We start from the raw sequence: 24,441 nt of genomic DNA on the forward strand, positions 1-24,441 counted from the left end.
TTCATTAAAACAAAATGGACCAGAAAAGGCTGAAAAGACCGTTAATGGAAGATGTGGTCTACAGATTGAAACCATCCTACACAGTCGTGAGACCATCACAAACAGCGCAACAATAAGTACACAGCAAGAGGTAACGAGGTTTTGAAGAAGTATTTATAGCAAGTCTCAGTATACCCAGCCAATCCTTAGAAAGCGAGGCTTACGACTTCCTAGTTTTTTCTTATACTCATTGCTGGCGACGCAGTCCTCGCCTGTACCCGGGGTATTTATTCACGCATTGTGGCACTGCGATCAGCAGTTCAAAAGCCGAGTGCACTAACAGGTCACCTCACATGAATGAACCCCACTGACAGGGATGGTGCACTTGTCTGCTGATAGAAAATGAAGACTTCACACGTTAAAGTACTTACAACATTTTGTCTTTTCTTCCAAGTTTCTTGAAAGCAGAGTGATTCTCACGCCGGGTGGTTCAGAAATGCTCGTGCAACCTTTATTCTGCTGACGCCACCTGGATAGTCGACTACAAACATTATTTACTGAGAGGGCAGGTGAATAGTTTTATTTCCAGTGACTACTGACTAGCATCACCCGATCACAGTTTTACTGTTTATATGAGTTTTGACTGTTTGTCACAACAAGGCGTGAGATCAAAGTCCCTATTGTGATCGAATTCTAACAATGGCAACAAAGGATGATTCATCCATTCCATCCTGGGTCAGACATGCACGGCCTGTCAGTGATTTGTTTCGTACAAGACAGCAACAACCGTGGGTAAGCAGTCATTTTCATTAATGAACATTAAGTTTGCATATCTGCCAGTTTGTATAAAATTATATATAAATATTATTTTAAAAAAAATTCGCTATCAGTAACTTTAAATGTAACAGAATAGGTACCCTACTCCGTAGAGGTTTGGGGAAACGTAAAACAGAAAAAACAGGTAGAAGAGGTGGATAACTCCCCACACTACAAAAAAGCTGGTCTCGAGAAAGTGTGATCTCTACCTTATCCCCCAACGACCTAAAGAAAATAATAAATAAAATAAAACAGATAAAGAAAGAAAAAAAGTTAGGAGTTGACCCTTTTATATACATAATCGTCAGATTCATGCGAAGTATAGTTACTAATTAAAGAAAGTATTTCATAGATTTCATATAAAGTTAAAATCACATGTATAGATAGTTAATGACGATAGGAATGAAGCAAAGTATCCCCCTCCATCTCCTCCCCGTCCGCCACACATACGCTCTTTTCATTGCAGGGAGAATAAGGTGTGGCAGGAAACAGTTTCCTCCGTAATCATGGCTGTAGACTAGTTTTGACAGTCTGCTTTATTCTTCTCAGTTGAACCGCATGAGGTAAGCTTGCTACCCATGGTTCACGAGGGTTATCTGTCGGTCACGTGTCTCTTATTAAACGTTCGATTGTTATCTCGTGTTGAGGGCTTTCAAAGTTCTAGACAAACTCTGTGCTATCGTCTGATCAGTATTACAATACAATACAGCATAACGCAAAACCATACTACACACATACAGCACAATAAAATACAACACAATTCAATTGTCACCGACATTGGTTAATGCATACAAGCTGTAATTTAAAAAAAACAACAACCCCCACTACGACAAGCCCCATCCCCCTCATAATTGAGAGCTGTTCACTGTCTTTGTCTTTAAATGAACCACAAGAACTTTGTCCGACAGTCCATACCACCCAGTCGGGCTACCCTGCTAAGTCAGCTTCACTGACTGTTGAACCAAAGAGGATATAGTCTTTGGTTCAACTGTTTTTCGTCTGCTCTGTTCTCAATCACAACGTTCTCTCCCCTTGTTATCCCCGCCCCGCTCGCGCTCTTATCTGTGTAAAACAAAAATGACTACTTGGATATTGACGTAACCAGTGACGGAATTCCATGACGTAATCTCACAACTAGTGACGCAGCGTTTACTGCCCAATCACGCGATTAGTGACGCAAAGTCGATTACGCAATCTACTATTCTGCACCCGGAAGCTCTTCCTGTTCCACAGTTCGATACACCCGTATTGAAGAAATGCGGACAGGTATATCGAGAGAGCAAGACAAGTGGCGAGCGGCTCTCATTCATGCTAGAGGCCGCTCAGACAAAGGTTTCAATCCATTGAGAGCCAAGATTTGTTCAAGGCAGTTTGAAGAAGAGTGCATAAAAAGTACTGATCTTATTGTTGACTCACTTATTTACCTCTTACTCTCCTCTCTCCTGTACATGTTTTTAGTTCGCGACTATTAGGCTTAGAAAATTTTCACACAGCCGAAGATTTTTTTCAGAGAGGAGAGTCAGAGTTCACCCTTCACTACCTGTCTCTGTTCGGGTAGGCGATGCCGATGCTCATTTTGCTACTTCAACACGTGACTTAGGTTACATAACATCTGCCGACGTGTCTCTTGATGAACATGTTTCTCACATTTGTCGTGTTGCTTATTCCGGAAGATCAGCTCCATTCTACATCCCTTCATACCTTCATCCATTGCCTTTGTTCTACTCTTGCACCTCATCTTTATGTTGTTCAGTGTGTCTACGTACCTCACTGTCCACTGGCTGTTATCCTTCATTTATCATTATTGCTCTGCTCAGAGAGTGCGATCTATCATGGTCATGATGCTGTGGATTACACGTTGTTAATAATAATAATAATAATAATAATAATAATAATAATAATAATAATAATAATAATAATAATAATAATAATAATAAAGAAGCCGTACTGAATGGCACATTAAAATCCAATATATCACAACACAATGCAACATCAAACTAATCATACACCACAGCAAAATGAAATTATTACAGCACAATATAAAATAATATTACACAGCGTAATGCGATGCGATACGATAAAATAATATTAGCACAATGACCATTTACCAAGCTGTCTTCGTCGTAAGCACTAAATAAATTTCTCCTTGCATTCATTTAAAACTAAAACAGTACTACGCACGTGTTGTAATAATAATAATAATAATAATAATAATAATAATAATAATAATAATAATAATAATAATAATAATAATAATAATTTGCATCTGAAAGAAAAATGAGCCAATCAAAAAAATGTTTGTGCTGATGCAATTTAAACCACAGATAGCATTATGCTAATTAAAAACAATCCAAACCTGCTTCACATTTAGCAAACTCATGTACAGTACAACATGTATAGCACAATAAACAACGCTACAATACAACACTATACAAGTAAAATTCACAATTACAGCATAAACTAGTAAAGCTCAACACACGATGCGATACAACACGATCAGTCCAAGGTAATACACTGCAAATTAAGACATTACAGAACGGCATTACACAATTCAATGCGAGATGATAAAATACAACACTTTACAATATGGCACAATGCACTACAACACACAAAATTATAATGTCATGATGAAAATTCTCACACATCTTTGTCTGCACACGGAAATACCAAATTATGGTATGAACCGTAGCATAACAGTATCAACATATTCAACACTCCACATCGGACAGAGAATTTGGACATGCATTAATTAGCGCACCCCACCCCCAATCCACTTATATTCCACACCTTGAAGAACCTTTGCCTCACCTTTTATACCATACCTGTAGATCCCACTCTCATCCCAGTCAAGCCTTGTTTAGGAGTGCCCCAGACAACAAAGGAAAATACAGGTTAGCGTGGATTCCACGAGAGTATTTTCTAGAAAGGTAGTGAGACTCGTCCTTCTTACAATTTATGTAACATCAGATTTTAAATAGAATACGTCCTCGTCTGAATATTTTGAATTACAAACCGGATGTTATGGTGGGGCAATTCGAAGGGGTTCTAGATCTTGCATCTTCAGTGACATCTGTCCAGTCTGTATGTATTGTTGTATCGATGCCAAACCACCTCATATAGGCATCAAGACCCAAGCTTCTTCTTCTCAGTCTAGCCATTGCACTGCTATGTCATCTGGATGTCACAGTTATTAAATATTTCTCTGACTACATACTATTACTAAAAGAAGAACCCCAATAATATTTTCCCTATTCTCCATTCCTGAACAGCGAGAGAGAAAGCGATCGTGACTTGAATTTGTATTATAGGTTGTGAAAGGAACAACCGATTTGAAAAGAAAAGGAATCCTCTTTTATCTGGCCATTCCCTACCCCGTTCAGATCCCCAGTCTCTTATCCCCACCATCACCACTTCAGCACAGAGGCGACAAACTGAAAGAGAACAAAGCACACAGCCTTTGATATTTACCGACAATAAAGTGAACACTCAATCATTCCTGAGTCAGCCTGACGACCTACTGGTGTTCTTTACACCTGACCTCTCTCTTATACCTGATTCTCTCATACACCTGACTCTCTCTCCCAGATCCGCATATCGCCTTCCCTGCAGAAATGCTGATGTGCAGATTAGGAGCTTCATTATGTAAATTAAAGCTACTAGAAGGTATAAGATGTGTGAAATGGCTTGTTACCGGTGTACAAAGTGAGAAAGGAGAGAATTCAAGCGCTAAGTAGAACTTGAACTTTTATTGAGTAGGCCTGAGGGAAAGTAAACATTTGAAGGGGAAAGTAAACAACAGCAACAACCATCCTCATTAACATCGTCGTCATTTTTACTTTGGGTGTAGAAAGTGAAAAATAAAATTAACTCTTGATAGTACAGTCATGTAAGATATACAACAACAAACAAACAATAATCATCATCATCTACACATTACAAACATCAGCTGAGAGAATAGTACTGAAGTGTAGTCTAGAGGGAATTAATGATATACTCATGGTTATATATACACAAAGGGAAAAACTGCTGGACTAAGAGCAAATATAAATATAAAAAGTTAGCTTTCTGGTTAATGTTATAGACATTTTATCAAACGAAAGAGGGACAGAGAACTATTTCGTGATTATGAAGGAAGAGAGAGAGAACAAAATGTGTTTGTGGGTGACCCCAATTTTGGACGAATGACAATCACACGACCCTTAAAAAGTTGTAGCGTCTTCCTGTAACAGGACACAGCCCGTTATTACCAGTACAGGTGTACGAAAAAATATCATCCAACTGAGTGTCAGTGTTTACCTCGTAAAGGGCTTTGATGGTGAGCAACAACTGTCATAAGTTTCATAAATTCTGTTCACTCTCCAGTATGTGAACAAGAGCCCAAGCTTCAAATGGAAGAGGGGAAATTATAAGGTATGGGTGGATAAGAAAAAACTGACAAACTTGAGGCAGGAATATTTTTTAAAAATCCGGGACAAGGATGAAAAGAAACGGTCGAAAGCACATGTAATCATGCTGTCAATTTTTTGCCCAAGTATACGTCATGTCCTGAATAACGGTAATCAGGTGCCACTGCTCCATCTACACTTCCAACAGCTGCTCGAGCGAGTTGAAATGAGGCATAGGCTTGTTCACAAAATTTGCAAATGATGGCCTCATTGTTCATTAAGTTTGTTTGGTTTCTTGATTTGTTTTTATTTTGTTTTTCTTTTTTGTCTTTCCTTGTCAGATTTCTAATTTGAATATGTAGTCCAGTAAGTCAAGAACACATCCATCGTTACTACGCTCACTGACTGTAGCGTGCGGGTGATCGACGATCGCCAAAGATCAAAGGAAGAAAAGTGCACGAAAAAGTCCCGAGACTAGACGATCAGGTCTGAGATTAGACGATCATTTCCGAGATTAGACGATCATTCTCGAGATCAGTCAGTAACGAACGATTGTATTACAGAGAAAGGATGAGGTATGTACTTCAACGCAGCTACCTACCCCCGACACCCTGCGCTACTCCGGTAGGAAATGAAGGGTGGGTCTCCAAAAAGGACAGGGTAAAAAGGTGGAGGTGACAAACCATTCGTTTGATATAGCTTGACTATAAAAGATCACAACTCATAAAGACTGGAATTTTACGACTGAGATATTGTTCTGCGATTTATCGTCACACAAAAGAGTGGCTAGTATGGGTGAAGGGAAGGGCAGGTGTATTGCGAGTGAAAGGTTTGTTTGGTTCCCATCCAGGAAGGGCGTCTCAGTAATTAACCCCTCCCGCTGCGTGCATTTCAGGCCATGAGTCATACACATTTGTGAGGAACATTTTGTAAGATGTATTTTTCTATTATTTGCTGTAAGGAGAAATGACACTATTAGGGTATTTTTTAACCATAGCATTTCTTCTCTGCGCATAATCAGCAGAAACTAAAGGGCGTCGAGATTTTTCCCGAGTCTTAATTTTTTGATTGTGTACTTGTTAATTTCCGATTCCCTTACCTCTTTGCTCAGATGAATGAGCGAATGTAAATGTTTTTTCCAGTTTTTTTATGACCTCTGTAGATCACTTAATAATCTTTCATTTTATTTGTACTTCATCCTGTCCTATCCTTCTCTTTTTTCTGTTCTTCCCCTCAAGAAGTGTTCTCAAAAATAAACACTAACCTAATCAGTACTCCCTGCTAGTTATACACAATTACAATTAGCGGTAATTTGTGCTTGGTATTGCTAAGATCTCTTGAAAGCGTGGCCCTTTCAAAACAGGTGTCATGATCAGGATGAATCAGGACGCACGCACTCTCGCACACACAAACACACATGCGCGCGCACGAATTCACACATATACACACTTGCATACGCAAATCATCATCATCATCATCATCATCATCATCATCATCATCATCATCATCGTCGTCGTCGTCGTCGTCGTCGTCGTCGTCGTATTCGTCGTATTCGTCGTCGTCGACATCATGGTGGTGGCGGTGCTCATAAATGCAAGAGTGTACATTTAAAAAGATACGCTGTAAGGGGTGGATTTAAAAGATAGAACATGCATTCTGCAGTGCAGGATGTGGCGGTGTCATCACATTTTCGCTGAGCTGTCAAAGAATCCATAAATTTAATTTAAGACGGAGAGGGGGACTTTGCCCCTCGGGTGTCCTCCACCCTCCGTTCCCTCTTCTAATGGACGTTATCACATTAAGTCTGAGTAGCTCGTCGAATCAGTCATCGCTTTTCACGAGAAATCCGGGAAGAACAGTTGAGTGACGTGTGAAAACAAGCTTGCGACAGAGTGATACGGTTCAGGTTTTTAACCTTTTGAATACGGTTTTATTCAGAAGCACTTGTATTACACGGTGTCAGTGCTTACCCGCTATTGTCAAATGAATGTCAGCCATAGTTTTCAGTCGGGTGTTGCTCGCTACAAACAAGTCAGAAGCCCCCATTCTCCTCCCCACCACCACTACGCCACCCCAACCCACTTAGTGCTAAACAGCTAAGCAGCGCGGAGACGAATTTCGCAGTGTCCATTTTCGAGAACACTATAATAGCAATATAAATATAAATAGATATAAAAAATAATAATTAAATAAATAAACGAACTTATCACCCGCAGGATCGTGGTTTGTTCACAAGATATATCAACCTCTATGTTAATTCAAAATTTAATTAAAGAAGGATATAATATGAGAGGCGCTTAGTAGGGGATTCCTAGTTAGCTCACCTACTTTCCTTGTAGTAAAGTATTTTTTGACAGGAGAGAGAGAGAGCGAGAGAGAGAGAGGGAGAGAGAGAGAACAAATAAAAGGAAGAAAAAATTATTTTGTTTTTGTCTGTTGATAAAGACACGATTTTCTCCTCACTGTAATCAGCTTTTTACCATGTTTGAGAGGGAGTTGTCCTGGAAAGATGGAGTTGGCTGGAAAGGATAACCAATCGGCAATAATGGGAAAAGAAACCTGAATTACGCGCGCGCGTGTGTGTGTGTTGTAATTATTGTTGCTGTCAGCGCGTACACGCGGGCTAACTTGTTTTCTGACTGGCCTAGTCATTGTTCCTAGGCAAACGTGTGTTAACGGACTTACTAACGCCAGAAGACGTGGTTTATGACACGATTAGTCCACCTGCTATTGGACAAATATTACTCATGGCTGCAGCAGTTTGCGATTACATCAGAATGGATTCAGATTGCAGCAGTAGATATTTGTATCTGCACTAGTCTTTGAACCTCCAGTGGCATGGAACGATGACCTCTGATGTAGAGGCTATATACGCGTCTAGGTCACGCACCAACACTCAGATTTTCGAAGTTAAATGTAGCGTGAACAGTACAAACAGGGAGAAGATGAGCTTCCTGGTCGTGAAAAGTCATCTTGTGGCATCCAACCGTCTTTTGCGCCCGAATGTGCACGCACACACATCTGCACATACACACATTAGCATGCTCTTATGCACACTCTTTGTACACACACACACACTAAAAACATAATAATGGACACCTCGGGTTTTTTTCTCTCTCTTTCATACACACTCACGCGATCGAAGCTGTGATGCTCCCTAGGCGAAAGAAATGCTGCCCCCCCCCACCTCACAAAAAGTGAACCAGTTATATTATTTATTTTGCAATTTATTTAGAAGTTCTGGTCATGAAACTAACGCTTAAAACTTCACTTTTTTTGTGCTTTTTTCGATGTGCAAAAAAAGCTGTCAGTTCCTTCAGAGTTAGTGCATTTACCAAGTCGTGCTCAATATATAATGTGGCCCCCCAGTCTGTCTTGCAACATTATTGATGTCATATAATTTTTAATTAGTAAGGAAATAAAATTAAGATAAAGAAAAATACAAATTATGTTAATAAATACATGCAGCTATATGACAGTGTTTAATAATCATGCGAACTTATCTCTGTGGCTGTAGGACAGTATTCACTGTTCATTCTTGGACGGTTATGTCCAGTTCACAGAAATATTCTTACAGAGCAGTTCAGTTCACAGATCTTTCTAATAGACCTTTAATGATTCAGCTTTAGAAAAAGGATGACTCCAAGCACCAGAACAGACAATTACAAAGTAAACTCAAACAGCAACACAATATGCCTACAGCCGCTCAGAAAAGAGATTTTCACAACGTCCTGTTTTAAATTTCAAGTTAAAAACTATCTTTTCCCCGATCTTGCTTGTCCTGTTACCCAATCCGATCTGACTTTTTTAGAAAGTGGGATTGATTTATTTCTACACTTCTCCGCTAAGCTACACCCACTCAAGGACTTTCAATCTTTCTCTTCTCTCTCTTTCTCATTTTAGGACGACTATCAAGTAACATTGTGCTAAAGCAGAAAAATGGCTTTTTACACCTTCTTTGTCCAGTATTGCTAATCTGATCTGACTACTCATTAACTGTGATAGATTTAGCGCTACCATTTTCACTTACCACATACTTTCTTACGAGTTGGGGGATTTCAAACACTCGTCCAAAATTCTGTATGGAGTCCGGCGCACACTGATGCAGACGACAATAACGAGAGTTCTTTCCCTTTGCCTAACAGGCTGACGGGATCGGCTCTCCTTGATTTTGTTTTTGTTTTTGTTTTTGTGGTCGTGCTTCGATTTGGATAAAAGTATTGAACATTTATGCTTAAGCGGGCTTCTGATGCATTTTTCTTCCTCTTCTGGTTTGCAACAGGACTGTATATTATGTTATTTTGAAGTGCGCAACTGTTAGGATCTACTGGTTGGATTCCATTCCGTCGTTCATCACTCGCTTCGGTAGAGACCTCGAGCTACATTGAGTAAATTGAAGTGATGATCACTCTTTTTGCAGTTTTGTATGATAAAATTGCTCCATATTTCAAGATGACTTAATATCTTCCAAATATTTACTGATGTCGCTAATTCTCTGGAGTCGTTACCGTTACATCTACATTCTACAGTGATCGCCCTTTACTCTCGGAACGCAGCGAGTCCTCGCATTGTTCTTTCTACATCTTTGTTACTTTTTGTGATTTTGTTCTACATCTTTGTTACTATTTTGTTAACTTGTTTTACATCTTTGTTACTAATTTGTCGACTTGTTCTACATATTTGTTACTATTTTCTGATCTTGTTCAGCCCAATGAGTCCGTCTTTGGCAGAGATATTAGGCTTTATAAATTCCCAATTATTATTATTAAAAAATTTGCAGCACCTTCCTGTGGTATTATTTTGCTGTTTGGTCTAAAACCCAATCTATCACAGCTTCTAGCACCCAAATAAAATATTTTTGACATTTGCTTTATTTTATGATCTGGAGAATGATTGCTCGTTAAATTTACGCCTTAAACACCATTTTATCCAATTATAAACTTTCTGTTTTTTTTTCACGGGATGTGAAGGAGCATTCTGTAGACTAATGCCCAGACACAGTTTAAATAATTCTAAATCTTTAAATGTTTTTCTAACAATCCCCGTCGAACAGATTTTCTTGTTATCTATTATTATTGCATTCTTCTTCTTCACAGTTCAAATGGCAACCAGATTATCAAGCAAATTCCTTCTTAGAACCTAAGCCGATTGTCAGTGGCCGACATCCCGACAGGGACCGAACTGAAGGTTTTTCGACAGGGTTTGAAAGAGCAAGTACCGCTATCGCAACGTACAGACAACGACCAGAGGCAGTGACTGTTCAAATACTGAGGAAGGAGAGAAGGAACCAAAGAGGTCTAAGAAGAAGCAACGAATCTGCATCGTTGTTTCTCTGATCGCAGTTTTTGTCCTTGTTGCCGGTGCAGTGGCCATCGCTGTAACGTTAAGCACGTTATCCAACAGGGGTAAGGATTCATCTTCTTTCTTGTCGTTAAGCCTCTTTTTTCTCTTTCTTTCTTAGTCGTCATCGTTGAGCACAGCTTTTCTTTATTATCATTAAGTACTGCCTTTCCACATCATTGTTAAGCATTTTACGGGCATAGCGGAAATCTTTTTTTCAGTCGCCCGACGTATAAAGGCTAACACACTCATTTACAGGAGAAGAATGTAAATGGAATTTTTGATACTGATATGAGAAGTGTAGAAGTATACTACCTCAGCTAACGTGTTGCTTTGTTTTATTCAAGGTACGATCTACGAGGAACAAGGTGAGCACAATAACCATGCATGTCTGTGACATTCCAACATGGGCAAATCTAGGAGACTAAAATGCTATTTCACTATTTTTGAGTACTTTAGAGCAGTTTTAGACATTCAACACATCACAATTATTAGAAAGATTCACAAGTATAGCATGGAAGATTGCATAAAAAGTCGAACATGACACCAAATAATAGCTTTGATCAAGTGTTTATATAAATATATCTAAATTTGATAAATGTGGTGATTGTTATTTTCTGTACTAATAGCCCAGCGACTCATGAAAATATATCTGCTTATCATGTATGTTTTTCTTTGTCGTTATGATTTATTCAGCAAGAGAAATCATGACCTTTGATTTTACCAGCTGACACTTTAACGCTTCGCAACTGCTGTGTAAACAAATCTTTGGAAACCTTTGTGTAACTGTGAGTGTTTAATAAATGAATCAACAAGTGAAAGAGAGTGTGTGTGTGTTTAATGGTATATATTTATACTAATTGTTATTATTATTATAAAAAAATCAACGACGGATCGTATATACTCAGAGTCCCATAAGATTATACTCAGCTGAACAATTCCTACGCCTAGTAAAATTATAATAAAAGTTGAACAATTTCTATGCTGTATATGCTAGTGACGTTGGTACTGTAACATTATAATGAAACCGTACAATTCCTTGCCAAGTGGTGTAGCATATTACTTGTTTGTGGTGGCTCTCCATGCAGTTGTATTAAAAATTACAATGATGTGCAAAGCACGTGATGATGATAAACATACAACTATGTCTGTATGAGTACATTCTGCGATGGTCTCATAATGATGAAATCCATTAACGAATCAGCTCTCTAAACGTGTTTCCCTTGTTCAACGACGCATGTCTATATATATGTCTGTGTGTATGTTGATTCCACACAACAAAGGATGCTGCACAACGATATTATGGCGGGTGGTTAATTTGTGTTTTGAGGTGTGTGTGTGTGTGTTTACTTCTTTTGAGTCACCATTTGAGTGAGACTTTCATTGTGCACAAGGCTTTTGGATCTTTGCAAGCGAGCTTCAAGTTTACTAGCCTATCTAATCCTTGTAGACTTGTTAGAGCTTTTCGTGTCCTAACAGGGTGAGACAGGAACTAACACCATCACACAGCACGATAGGAAATAAGAAAGTATACATTCTAAGTGCATACGATCCTCGTCTTTTTATTTTATTAGCCCAAGAAATTTAAGCTGTACTTTGGTTCATCCTGTCATTTGACTTATCTGTATATATCACGCATACTGAAGTGATTTGTCAGTAACCTAAAATAACCCACTTATTAATCCTATTAACAGTAGTAGCTTAATCCACGTGTTTTGGTTCTTTTAATAACAGAACTCACCATCAGTCCTTTTAGTGTGAAGAAGTCCATAAACAGTGATTTTGTTCGAACTATGTTTAGTATCAGATGTGAGTATGCAGTTGAAGGTGACAAGTCAGGAATACTCAGCGAGCATGGCAGACAACACCTCAAGGGAGTTCAAGTTCTTTGAAGCAGGATTCTGCCAGCAGGTACGTGTTAACTTTGTTTACTTCCCAATAACTAAACAGAATCGAAAACAGTTTCACGCACACGCCATTCACTTATACAGTCACACACATACACATTCCCCCTCCACACACCGGTGTGAGAAGGAGAGAAAGGGAGAAGTGAGGGAAGGTGAAGAATTGGGAAACAGTTCAATATGTCCCGAATCTCTTAACCTTAACCATATTATCGCTGAATTTACCGAACTTTAAAACAGAATCCTTTTCACAATCATGTACTGCTTAGTTGAGAGACAAAAATTCTACATGTTTTGGCAGAATGTTTCAATCCTCTTTTGCTTCTCCTCCCCACCAAAAAAATACTGGGACAGTGAGCTGGGTGTTGCCAAAGGAAATATTAATTAAACATTATCTAGTTATTTTCATCCCGTTCCCTTGAGAAAAAGTAGCAGGTCTACGCATTTCTTAATTTCATGACGCTTTTTCCGTGTTTCAAACAAAAGTTAAACTGTCAGAAGATCTACTGACAGGAAAGGTCTCAGTACATAACCACATAGAATCTGAACACATATATAGGAAGTAGAAGAAGTCAGATTCTTCTCATGCTATTTTCTATATGGTCCTATATTGAAAGTAGAAAGTGTATTGGAAAGATTCCCCATCTTTGTCTTGCAGTCATATGAAATACATAAAACGAAGAATTGCTTAAATACTTTAGGTGTGAATAAAAGGATGTGTACGGGACCACTAGCTGACAATACAACAAAGCAAGTTAACGAGAGCTTTCTCGGAACTCTTTCCAATGCTTTAATTTAGAGAATGGTACAAATAACGAGGATTGTGCGCGTGCTTGGCGTGTGAAATGATTCCATGACAAAATGGAAGAATCATTCTGTCATTCTTCGTTCTCTTAATGGGTAGAATCAATCATTGTATATATTCTTTGTGTTACCAGGTGAATACAGCTCTGTGTAACAGAAGCCAAATAGGAGAATGCAGAGACTGCGTCATAAAGAGCTTGGCGTAAGCAATTGTAGTTTCTTTGGGATCACAACACGCGCGCGCACACACACACACACACGCATACGCATACAAACCGACATACCGACATGCACTTATAACAACATACGTGTATTTATACAGGCACATGAAGTGTTTTAGAGAAAGAGATAAAAAAGATAAGAAATGACACAGAGAGAAAGTGAACGACAAAAAAGAGAGAGAGAAAGAAAAAGCAAGAGCAAGCGAAAAGAAAAGACATAAATATAGAAGGAAACAAAGACGTGATGACATACCAAAAATAGGGGGAGTGAGGCGGGTAAATGTATATATAACAATCAAATGCAAGCAGCAGACAAAAAAAGCAATACTGAAATTTCTGTTTACAGGAATGGTTCAGTTATCGTCTTCTTCTTTCTTCGTATCAAGCCTGTTTCACAGCTGTCACCAGCTGTGATTATAAACACGCTGATTGAATCCGCAAGGACAAATGGAACTGAAGGTGATCAGGTTTTTCTGGGCAGCGATCTGTGGAGCATTTCTAAAGCCAGTATCACAGTAGTGCAGATAGTCACAGTCAGTGTAACAACTGTGCCATCATACATGTCATCGAGTACAACTGCAGCTGTAGCAAGTACAAATGAAGCCGCAACAACAGGAGCTAACCTAATAACTACAACTGTAGCAAGTACGGCGTCGACTGCAACAAGTGCTGCTACTTCAATATCAACCTCACCAGAAACGAGCACAACAACAATTGTATCAAGTTCGAATACATTTAAAGAAAGCACAACAGCAGTGCCTATTACAACTACGTCAGTATCTAGTACAATAACGTCAGTACTAAGTACGACTACAGCTGTTCCTACCACAACTGCGTCAGTACCAAGTTCAACTACAGCTACATCAACAACTACGTCAGTAACAAGTATGACTACAGCCGTACCAGCTACAACTACGTTAGCACCTAGCATAATGACGTCAGTACCGAGCACTACTACATCAGTACCAAGCTCGACTACAGCCGGACCAACTACAACTCCGTCAGTACCAAGTACAATTACATCGGTGCCGAGTACGACTACAGCTGTTCCTAATGCAACGACATCAGTACCAAGCTCGACTACAGCCGCACCAACTACAACTACGTCAGTACAAAGTACAATAACGTCGTTACCGAGTACGACTACAGCTGCACCAACTACCACTACATCAGTACCAAGCTCGACTACATCTGCACCAACAACTACTACATCATTACCCAGTACAATAACGTCGGTGCCTAGTACGATTACAGCTGCGCAAACTACAACCACATCAGTACCAAGCTCGGCTACAGGTGCACCAACTACAACTACGTCAGTACTTAGTACAATTACGTCAGTGCCGAGTACGACTACAGCTGTTCCTACCACAACTACGTCAGTACCTAGTACAATTACGTCGGTAACGAATACGACAACAGCTTTTCCTACTACAACTACATCAGTACCAAACTCGTCTACAATTTCATCAACTACAGCTACATCAGTACCAAGCTCGACTACAGCTGCACCAACTACAACTACGACAGTACCAAGCTCGACTACAACTGCACCAACTACAACTACGTCAGTACCTAGTACAATCACGTCAGTGCCTAGTACGACTACATCTATTACTATTACACCTACGTCAGTACCTAGTACAATTACGTCGGTACCGAGTACGACTACAGCTGCACCAACTACCACTACATCAGTGCCGACCTCGACTACAGCTGCATCAACTACAACCACATCAGTACCAAGCTCGACTACAGCTGCACCAACTACATCTACGTCAGTACCTAGTACAATTACGTTGGTGCCGAGTACGACTTCAGCTGTTCGTACTACAACTACATCAGGACCAAGCTCGACTACAACTGCGCAAACTACAACCACATCAGTACCAAGCTCGACTACAGCTGCACCAACTACATCTACGTCAGTACCTAGTACAATTACGTCGGTTCTGAGTACGACTACAGCTCTTCCTACTACAACTACATCAGTACCAAGCTCGACTACAGCTGCACCAACTACAGCTTCGTCAGTACCTAGTACAATTACGTCGGTGCCGAGTACGACTACAGCTGTTCCTACTTCAACAGCATCAATTCCGAGCACGACTACGACTGTATCAACTACAACTACATCAGTACCAAGCTCAACTACAGCTCTACCAACAACAGCTACGTCATTACCTAGTACAACTATGTCAGTACCTAGTACAATTACGTCGGCACCGATTACGACAACATCTTATCCTACTACAACTACATCAGTACCAAGCTCGACTACAGCCACACAAACTACATCTACGTCAGTACCTAGTACAATCACGTCAGTGCCTAGTACGACTTCAGCTGTTCCTACCACAACTACATCAGTACCAAGCTCGTCTACAGCTGCACCAACAGCAACAAAGTCAGTACCTAGTACAATTACGTCGGTACCGAGTACGACTACAGCTGCACCAACTACCACTACATCAGTGCCGACCTCGACTACAGCTGCATCAACTACAACCACATCAGTACCAAGCTCGTCTACAGGTGCACCAACAGCAACAACGTCTGTACCTAGTACAATTACATCGGTACCGAGTACGACTACAGCTGCACCAACTACAACTACGTCAGTACCTAGTACAATCACGTCAGTGCCTAGTACGACTACATCTATTACTACTACACCTACGTCAGTACCTAGTACAATTACGTCGGTACGAGTACGACCACAGCTGCACCAACTACCACTACACCAGTGCTAACCTCGACTACAGCTGCATCAACTACAACTACATCAGTACCAAGCTCGACTACAGCCACACAAACTACATCTACGTCAGTACCTAGTACAATCACGTTGGTACCAAGTACGACTACAGCTGTTCCTACTTCAACTACATCAGTACCAAGCTTGTCTACAGCTGCATCGACAACAACTACGTTAGTACCTAGTACAATTACGTCGGTGCCGAGTACGACTACAGCTGCTTCTACTACAACTACATCAGTACCAAGCTCGACTACAACTGCGCAAACTACAACCACATCAGTACCAAGCTCGTCTACAGCTGCATCAACATCAACTACGTCAGTACCTAGTACAATTACGTCGGTGCCGAGTACGAATACAGCTGTTCCTACTTCAACAGCATCAATTCCGAGCACGACTACGACTGTATCAACTACAACTACATCAGTACCAAGCTCAACTACAGCTCTACCAACAACAACTACGTCATTACCTAGTACAACTACGTCAGTACCTAGTACAATTACGCCGGCACCGATTACGACAACATCTTATCCTACTACAACTACATCAGTACCAAGCTCGTCTACAGCTGCACCACCAACAACAACGTCAGTACCTAGTACAATCACGTCGGTGTCGAGTACGACTACAGCTGTTCCTACTACAACTATATCAGTACCAAGCTCGACTACAGCTGCACCAACTACATCTACGTCAGTACCTAGTACAATTACACCAAGTACGACACAACTTCAGTACCTAGTACAATCACGTCGGTGTCGAGTACGACTACAGCTCTTCCTACTACAACTATATCAGTACCAAGTTCGACCACTGCTGCAGCCACAACCGCTACAACAGTAACAAGTGCGAATACAGCCACACCAACTACAACTACATCAGTTCCAAGCTCGACTACATCTACATTAACTGCAGATACGTCAGTACCGAGTACAATCGCGTCGGTGCCCGGTACGACTACAACAGTTCCTACTACAACTACATCGGTAATAACTTCAACTACACCTCAAGCAACTTCAACTGCTTCATTGCCAATATCGTCGACAGACACACCAAGCACAAGTACGTTAGTGCCTAGTGAAAGTACAGCTGTTCCTACTACAACTGCATCAGTAACAAGCTTGACTACAGCAGCGCCAACTACAACTACGTCAGTACCCAGTACAATGACGTCGGTGCCCAGTACGACAACCGCAATGCCAACTACAACTACATTAGGATTAAGCTCGACTTCAGCTATACCAACTACAACTACATCAGCAATAGTCTCGACTACAGTTGCACTGACTTCAAGTACCTCAGTATCAAGTACAAATACAGCCGCACCAACTACAATTACATCGGTACCAAGCTCGACTACTGCTGAAGCAACAACATCTACGTCAGTAACTAGCCCAATCACGTCAGTACTGAGTACCAGTACAACAGTTCTAACTACAGTTACGCCAATACCAAGCTCGAGTACAGCTGTACCAGCTACAACTACAATAGTACCGAGCACAATGACGTCAGAACCAAGTACGAATACAGCTATTCTAGTACAACAACTTCAGGTGCATCAATTACAACTATATCAGTACCGAGTTCCACTACTGCTGTACCTTCTACATTAGTACCAAGCTCAACTGCAGCTGAGACTACTACAACTACTGCAGGACCTAGTACAATGACGTCAGTACCAAGCTCAACTGCAGCTGCGACTACTACATCTACTCCAGGACCTAGTACAATGACGTCAGTATCAAGCTCAGCTATAACTGAGCCAACTACAACTACTGCAGGACCTAGTACAATGACGTCAGTACCAAGCTCAACTGCAGCTGAGACTACTACATCTACTCCAGGACCTAGTACAATGACGTCAGTACCAAGCTCAACTGCAGCTGCGACTACTACCACTACTCCAGAACCTAGTACAATGACGTCAGTACCAAGCTCAACTGCAGCTGAGACTACTACCACTACTCCAGAACCTAGTACAATGACGTCAGTACCAAGCTCAACTGCAGCTGAGACTACTACCACTACTCCAGAACCTAGTACAATGACGTCAGTACCAAGCTCAACTGCATCTGAGACTACTACGACTACTCCAGGACCTAGTACAATGACGTCAGTACCAAGCTCAACTGCAGCTGCGACTACTACATCTACTCCAGGACCTAGTACAATGACGTCAGTATCAAGCTCAGCTATAACTGAGCCAACTACAACTACTCCAGGACCTAGTACAATGACGTCAGTACCAAGCTCAACTGCAGCTGAGACTACTACATCTACTCCAGGACCTAGTACAATGACGTCAGTACCAAGCTCAACTGCAGCTGAGACTACTACCACTACTCCAGAACCTAGTACAATGACGTCAGTACCAAGCTCAACTGCATCTGAGACTACTACGACTACTCCAGGACCTAGTGTAATGACGTCAGTATCAAGCTCAACTATAACTGAGCCAACTACAACTACTCCAGGACCTAGTACAATGACGTCAGTACCAAGCTCAACTGCAGCTGAGACTACTACATCTACTCCAGAACCTAGTACAATGACGTCAGTACCAAGCTCAACTGCATCTGAGACTACTACCACTACTCCAGAACCTAGTACAATGACGTCAGTACCAAGCTCAACTGCATCTGAGACTACTACGACTACTCCAGGACCTCGTGTAATGACGTCAGTATCAAGCTCAACTATAACTGAGCCAACTACAACTACTCCAGGACCTAGTACAATGACGTCAGTACCAAGCTCAACTGCAGCTGAGACTACTACGACTACTCCAGGACCTCGTGTAATGACGTCAGTATCAAGCTCAACTATAACTGAGCCAACTACAACTACTCCAGGACCTAGTACAATGACGTCAGTACCAAGCTCGACTAGAACTGAGCCAACTACAACTACTCCAGGACCTAGTACAATGACCTCAGTACCAAGCTCAGCTACAGCTGAGACTACTACAACTACTCCAGGACCTAGTACAATGACGTCAGTACCAAGCTCAACTGCAGCTGAGACTACTACCACTACTCCAGGACCTAGTACAATGACGTCAGTACCAAGCTCGACTTCGGCTGTTTCACCTACAGTTATACCAGTATCGAGTAGTGCTACGGCTATTTCACCTACAACTACATCACTGGAAAGCACGACTTCGGCGGTACCTAGTACGTCTGTACTAAACACAACCATGTCAGAATCGAGCACGATAACAACTGTACCAGCTACTACATCAACACTAAGCACGACTACATATGTTCCTACTTCAACTACGTCAGTAGCAAGCCAGACTACAGTTGTATCTACAGTAACTACATCAGTATCGAGCACGACCGATGGACAAAGTACAAGAACAGTTGGCACAACTGAGACTTTTGCAGAAAACACTACCGTTACTTTAGAACATACAACATCTGCTGCACAAAGTACAACTACAGTTGGTGAAACAGCCACCACAGCCATTGTAATTACAAGCACATCTGCACAAAATACCAGTACAGTTGGTGAAACTGCGATTACTGATGGAGAAAGTACGCCCCCTGTTGCACAAAATACCAATACAGTTGGTGAACCTGCCACCACAGCTATTGTAATTACAACTACTGCTGCACAAAGTACACTTACTGTTGATGAAAGATCCACTACAGCTGGAGCAAGTTCGACCACAGCTGCACAAAGTACAATTACTGTAAGAGATACTTCAAACACAGCTGGAGAAATTACAAGCACATCTGCACAAAGAACAGTTACAGTTGAACAAACTGCAACCTTCGCCGGAGAAAGTACAAACACAGTAACAGACACTGAGACTACAGCGGGAGAAAGTACAACCACAGCTCTAGAACGTACAACCACTGCTGTCCACAGTACTGTTACAAGTCAAGATGCTGTGATGACAACTGGAGAAAGTACAGCTACTTCCGGAGAAAGCACAGCTGCAGCTAGTAAAGATACACCTACCTCTGGAGAAAGTTCTACTACAATCCAGAACACTTCTCCTTCGATAGGAGACAGTACAACATCAAATACAATATGTCCTACTGATGTGGAAGCCACAACCCTTTCCGTTAGCAACACAACAATTCTCGAAGAAAGCTCGGAAGCTTCAGGTACCTCAAGCACACCTGTTGTACCTTCCGTCAGTTGCGTCACAGCAGCTGCAGCAGTGATCGGCAAATCATTCATACTCGAGTGCTCCGTCACAGGTGTGTTCAACCTGTCCCGCGTGGAATTTCTCCGGAGTGGCCAGGCGTTGGGTGCGATCGACGTCGCTACCTTAACAGCTACGTCAACCGGCAACGCCACCATCAACGGCAGCTACGTTGACAATGTTTTCAAGGTCATGTTGATCTTCACTGTCACCTGCGCCGATGCCGGGAGCTACACCTGTGTGGCCAGGAACGGAGTGGACACGATCGAGTCGACAGTCCTGGTGGACGTTAGAAGTAAGACTTCTATTATTATATTTCTGCTGGAACTCATGTAAGATGATATACCTGACAAAAACAGAGCAGGCGTGGCAGTAGTTATGTTTTGACTTACAACCCCGAGTACACATTTTGTTTAAGTGTTTCCAACGTAACTGAGGTAATAGGTTGCCGCAAAAGATAGAAAAGAAGTGTCTCACAACATGAGTAAAAGGGTAAAACGACAACCTGATCCTTTCTCGTATATCTTCAGTTAAAATTAATATTTCTTTGCCTGTAGAAGAGCCCCAGACGCCGATGTTGACAGTGCCCAATATTATCGAGTCCGTCACAACCGCGCAACCAAAGTGTCAAGCGGACATGGGCTACAACAGTGACATCACTTTCGGGTGGTTGCTGAGACTGTCAAATGGAACGGAAGAAATTCTGCCGAAACATCAAAGCTCGATTACAGTCAGGTAAACCAAATAAAGAACCCAGAGAGAAGTTTGAGTAGGACGACGATGACGGTGGTGGAAGTGGTTGTGGTGGTGGTGGTGAGTTTGTATCTGGAGAATGGAGAGGCTTATTCACTCAGATTTTATAAAATACTTTTTTTGCGCTAATCTCTGTCCCGTCCTTTGCAAATTATTTTGTGTTGTATCACACCTTTAATGAACGAAGTAACAGAAGTATGACACAAAACAAATATTAATTTATTGATTGATGATCTTCCAGTGTGCAGGGTTTTCTTCTGGCTTTTCTATATCTGTAGCAGAACGCCTATAATCAACAGCACTTGTAATAAACACCAGATGCACTAATACCAAGAGAACACACGACGGAAAAATACACAAGTGCATTATTTCTGGAGAAACCACAGAAAAGTTTAAAGTTTATTTATTTATGGTTCCGCTGTTAGTTGTATTAGTAAGTGAAATTAGTTTGATCCTTTTCTTATCTGCATGTAGCACCAATGACACGACCTGCAGCTCAAGTGGAATATCTGTTTTGGAAGCGAACAGGTATATTGGGTGGAACAACAGTGAACTGTGCTGTCAGCTCACACACTTAACTAATGACTCACTTGTGGTCAGCCAGGTGTGCAAAACGTTGAAGCTTCTACCAGGTGAGTCTGTCTGACAGAACTTGGATAGAATAACTGTCAGATCATCTATTGTCCGAGTTAAATCGCTTAATGATGATAAAGAAAATCTATGCAAATGTCGATTATCTTCAGTTTATGAAATGCTTTAAACTAAGAGTAATGTTGGATATCATGAAGGTGGACACATGTATCTAATAATCCCACTTCATGAAGGTGTAATAAAAATGTACTTTTCATGTAATGTCACTTCAAGATGACAAATAGGGCAAGAAATTTTGGAGTAATATTACTTCACGATTTTGCTCTAAATTGTATGTAAATCAACTGCAAGGCATGTGCCGTGAGCATCACTTTCAAAGTTATAGTTGCTTATCAACTATTCTTCTTATTCGACGAGCTGCGCGTGCTTGTATATGAGGATGATGCGTTCATGGGTGTGTTTGACAGTACATCTCTAACTTGCCTAACTAGACTTGAGTTAACAAAACAGGTTTGAACTGTAAACGTCTGTTAATCGGTTAAGTTCGACAACAATCTGTATCGCAAATAAATATTCTAGAACAACTTTTCCTAGTATAGACAGAAGGAAATAATTAAGCACTGTACACAAACTGTTATTAGAAGATGAAAGGCTTGTTCAAACATTTCTGGGAGTTTTGTTCCGAAAAAATTGTAATAAAAAATCATTAAAAGGAATCAAATAAATCACCCATAGTGATGGTAACAACATCCAATTTTAGGCGCTTTTGTTTATGAAAATACATGCATGCTAGACACAGCTTCCAAACTAACAATTATGTTTGTTTTTGTCAACAGCGGATTACTGTTCTTCAACCAACAGTTCCTACCTCCTGTATCCTTTTGAACCTTGTTACACCTACGTTCAATGTTCTCTGGGCACCATTTACTTCAGTTATTGCCCTCAGAACATGAGATTCTGCTTCAATGTTACAGCCATTAGCTGCTCCGTCCCTGACACACACGCCTGCAGGTAGGAATATACGTAGTGAAGTAGGAAGGAAAAAAATCGTTCTTTTAAAATAATAATAATAATTTTAAAAAAAAACTAACAAGGGAGAGTACAGTGTTTTTACTTATTAACGCTAAATGAACAGGAATAGATCCCCTTTGTTTATGTTTCATGAAAAGCGCAGAAGTCCAATTTGACTGAATCAATATTAAATCAGTCAATAAAATAAATCCATCATGCTTAAGAACGTTATTAATATGTTAACTAATTGAATTTTTAAATCTTTTTAAAGCTTCGTCAACCACAGAGGCAGCCACTACAACTTCTGTTTCCTCACCTCAAAGCACATCAGCATCGATAACACTTCTGACGTCTTCAGAAGAAAGCACGTCCTCAACAGAAAGCAATACGATGACAACAGCAACGACCACTTTGTCATTTCCGCTATCTGTGGAGTGTCCTGCCTCCACCCCAACCACGATGGGCAGTTCAGTCACGCTCGAGTGCTCAGCGATGCACGCGGCCAACCTGACTCGCGTACAAGTGAGTCGTGACGGTCAAACCTTGGCAGCGCTCGACACGACCTCCATGACCCCGACAGCTACCAGTCCCCGGCTGACCTTGACCGGCAACCTACATGGTTGATGCCTTCAAGGTCACGGTCACCTTTTGTCAGTGGCTTGTGCTGACGACGGCAACTACACGGTCGTTGTTGGAAACGAACAACAAACAGTACATACGAGCTTTCAGCTGAAGATCAAAGGTACAAAGTGGTTTTCCTTCGTCTGAAGATTTACTCAGGACAATTTGCAAGTGCTATTTCATAATTGTTTTGAACAGGTGTATGATTGACAACGCAGCTGTTTCGAAACTGTCATCGTTTAGTGAACACAAAGTTACAAAAGTAAAACACTTACCGTCACGATTACTTATTGTAATAATAATTATCATAATAAGAATCGTGTAGCTCAATATAGCACATATTATTAAAAAAATAGTACATTTGGAAGTGTACTCGTCGCAAATTTACTAATGAACCTTACACGAAAAGAACAACAGAAGCAAGTTCGGAGAAAAAAGTGACGCTAACCAACAAATTTTTTGTAAGAGTCACCCAAGGATCAACAACAAACAACTTAGCACAAGTCAGAGAAATCAGGACACGATAAGAATATGTTCAACAGATATGTAAACGCTTACACAAAATGAACTTTTACCTGAATATTTTACATGAAAATGCCTAAGGGCTCATTTCCCGTCTGTCGTTCGTTAAATCTTTTTTTCCACAGATGGGTTATTTGTTAATGTCGTGAAGCTCATGAGTTTATTTGAGTTACTGTGATTACAGTTGAGCCGGGGTCGCCAGTCATCACTGTTCCCAAGATTGTGGAGTCCGTCACATGGAACAATCCGGAATGTCAGGCGGACATGGGATACAACAATGACGTCACATTTAGGTGGCTGCTGAAAAGGCCAAACGGCACAGAACAAGTTCTTCGAGACCGTAACACAGCTGACGTCATAAGGTACGACTAAACGCGTGCATCGGAGCGACTGGACAAGCTTGTGACATAATGAAGGATATAAAAGCCTGAGCACTATGTGAAAGCAAGCAATATAAAAAAGTTAACTTTATGAGAAAGTGAGTGATATGAAGAAGTGTTTGATATAAAAAACTATACAATATAAGAAAAATAAGCGAGATAAAAACACGAAAATTTGATATTGAACTGAAAGT

General features: G+C 40.8%; 1 protein-coding gene across 1 annotated transcript; it reads left to right on the forward strand.

The window, feature by feature from the left end:
* LOC112554840 (mucin-2-like) lies at window positions 1–24,188 on the forward strand. The gene is given in 15 exon segments (XM_025222894.1): window positions 1–771; window positions 10,277–10,585; window positions 10,868–10,888; window positions 12,322–12,431; window positions 13,363–13,430; window positions 13,796–16,140; window positions 16,782–16,949; window positions 16,952–17,805; window positions 17,808–20,664; window positions 20,927–21,104; window positions 21,597–21,754; window positions 22,550–22,724; window positions 22,849–22,889; window positions 22,996–23,466; window positions 24,052–24,188. Coding segments are annotated over 11 exon segments (7,254 nt in total). The 5' UTR covers window positions 1–771; window positions 10,277–10,585; window positions 10,868–10,888; window positions 12,322–12,374; the 3' UTR covers window positions 23,349–23,466; window positions 24,052–24,188.
* The last annotated feature ends 253 nt before the right edge of the window (window positions 24,189–24,441 follow it).

The sequence above is a fragment of the Pomacea canaliculata genome, linkage group LG14 (assembly GCF_003073045.1).
Source record: "Pomacea canaliculata isolate SZHN2017 linkage group LG14, ASM307304v1, whole genome shotgun sequence".
Classification (NCBI taxonomy): Eukaryota; Metazoa; Mollusca; class Gastropoda; order Architaenioglossa; family Ampullariidae; genus Pomacea; species Pomacea canaliculata.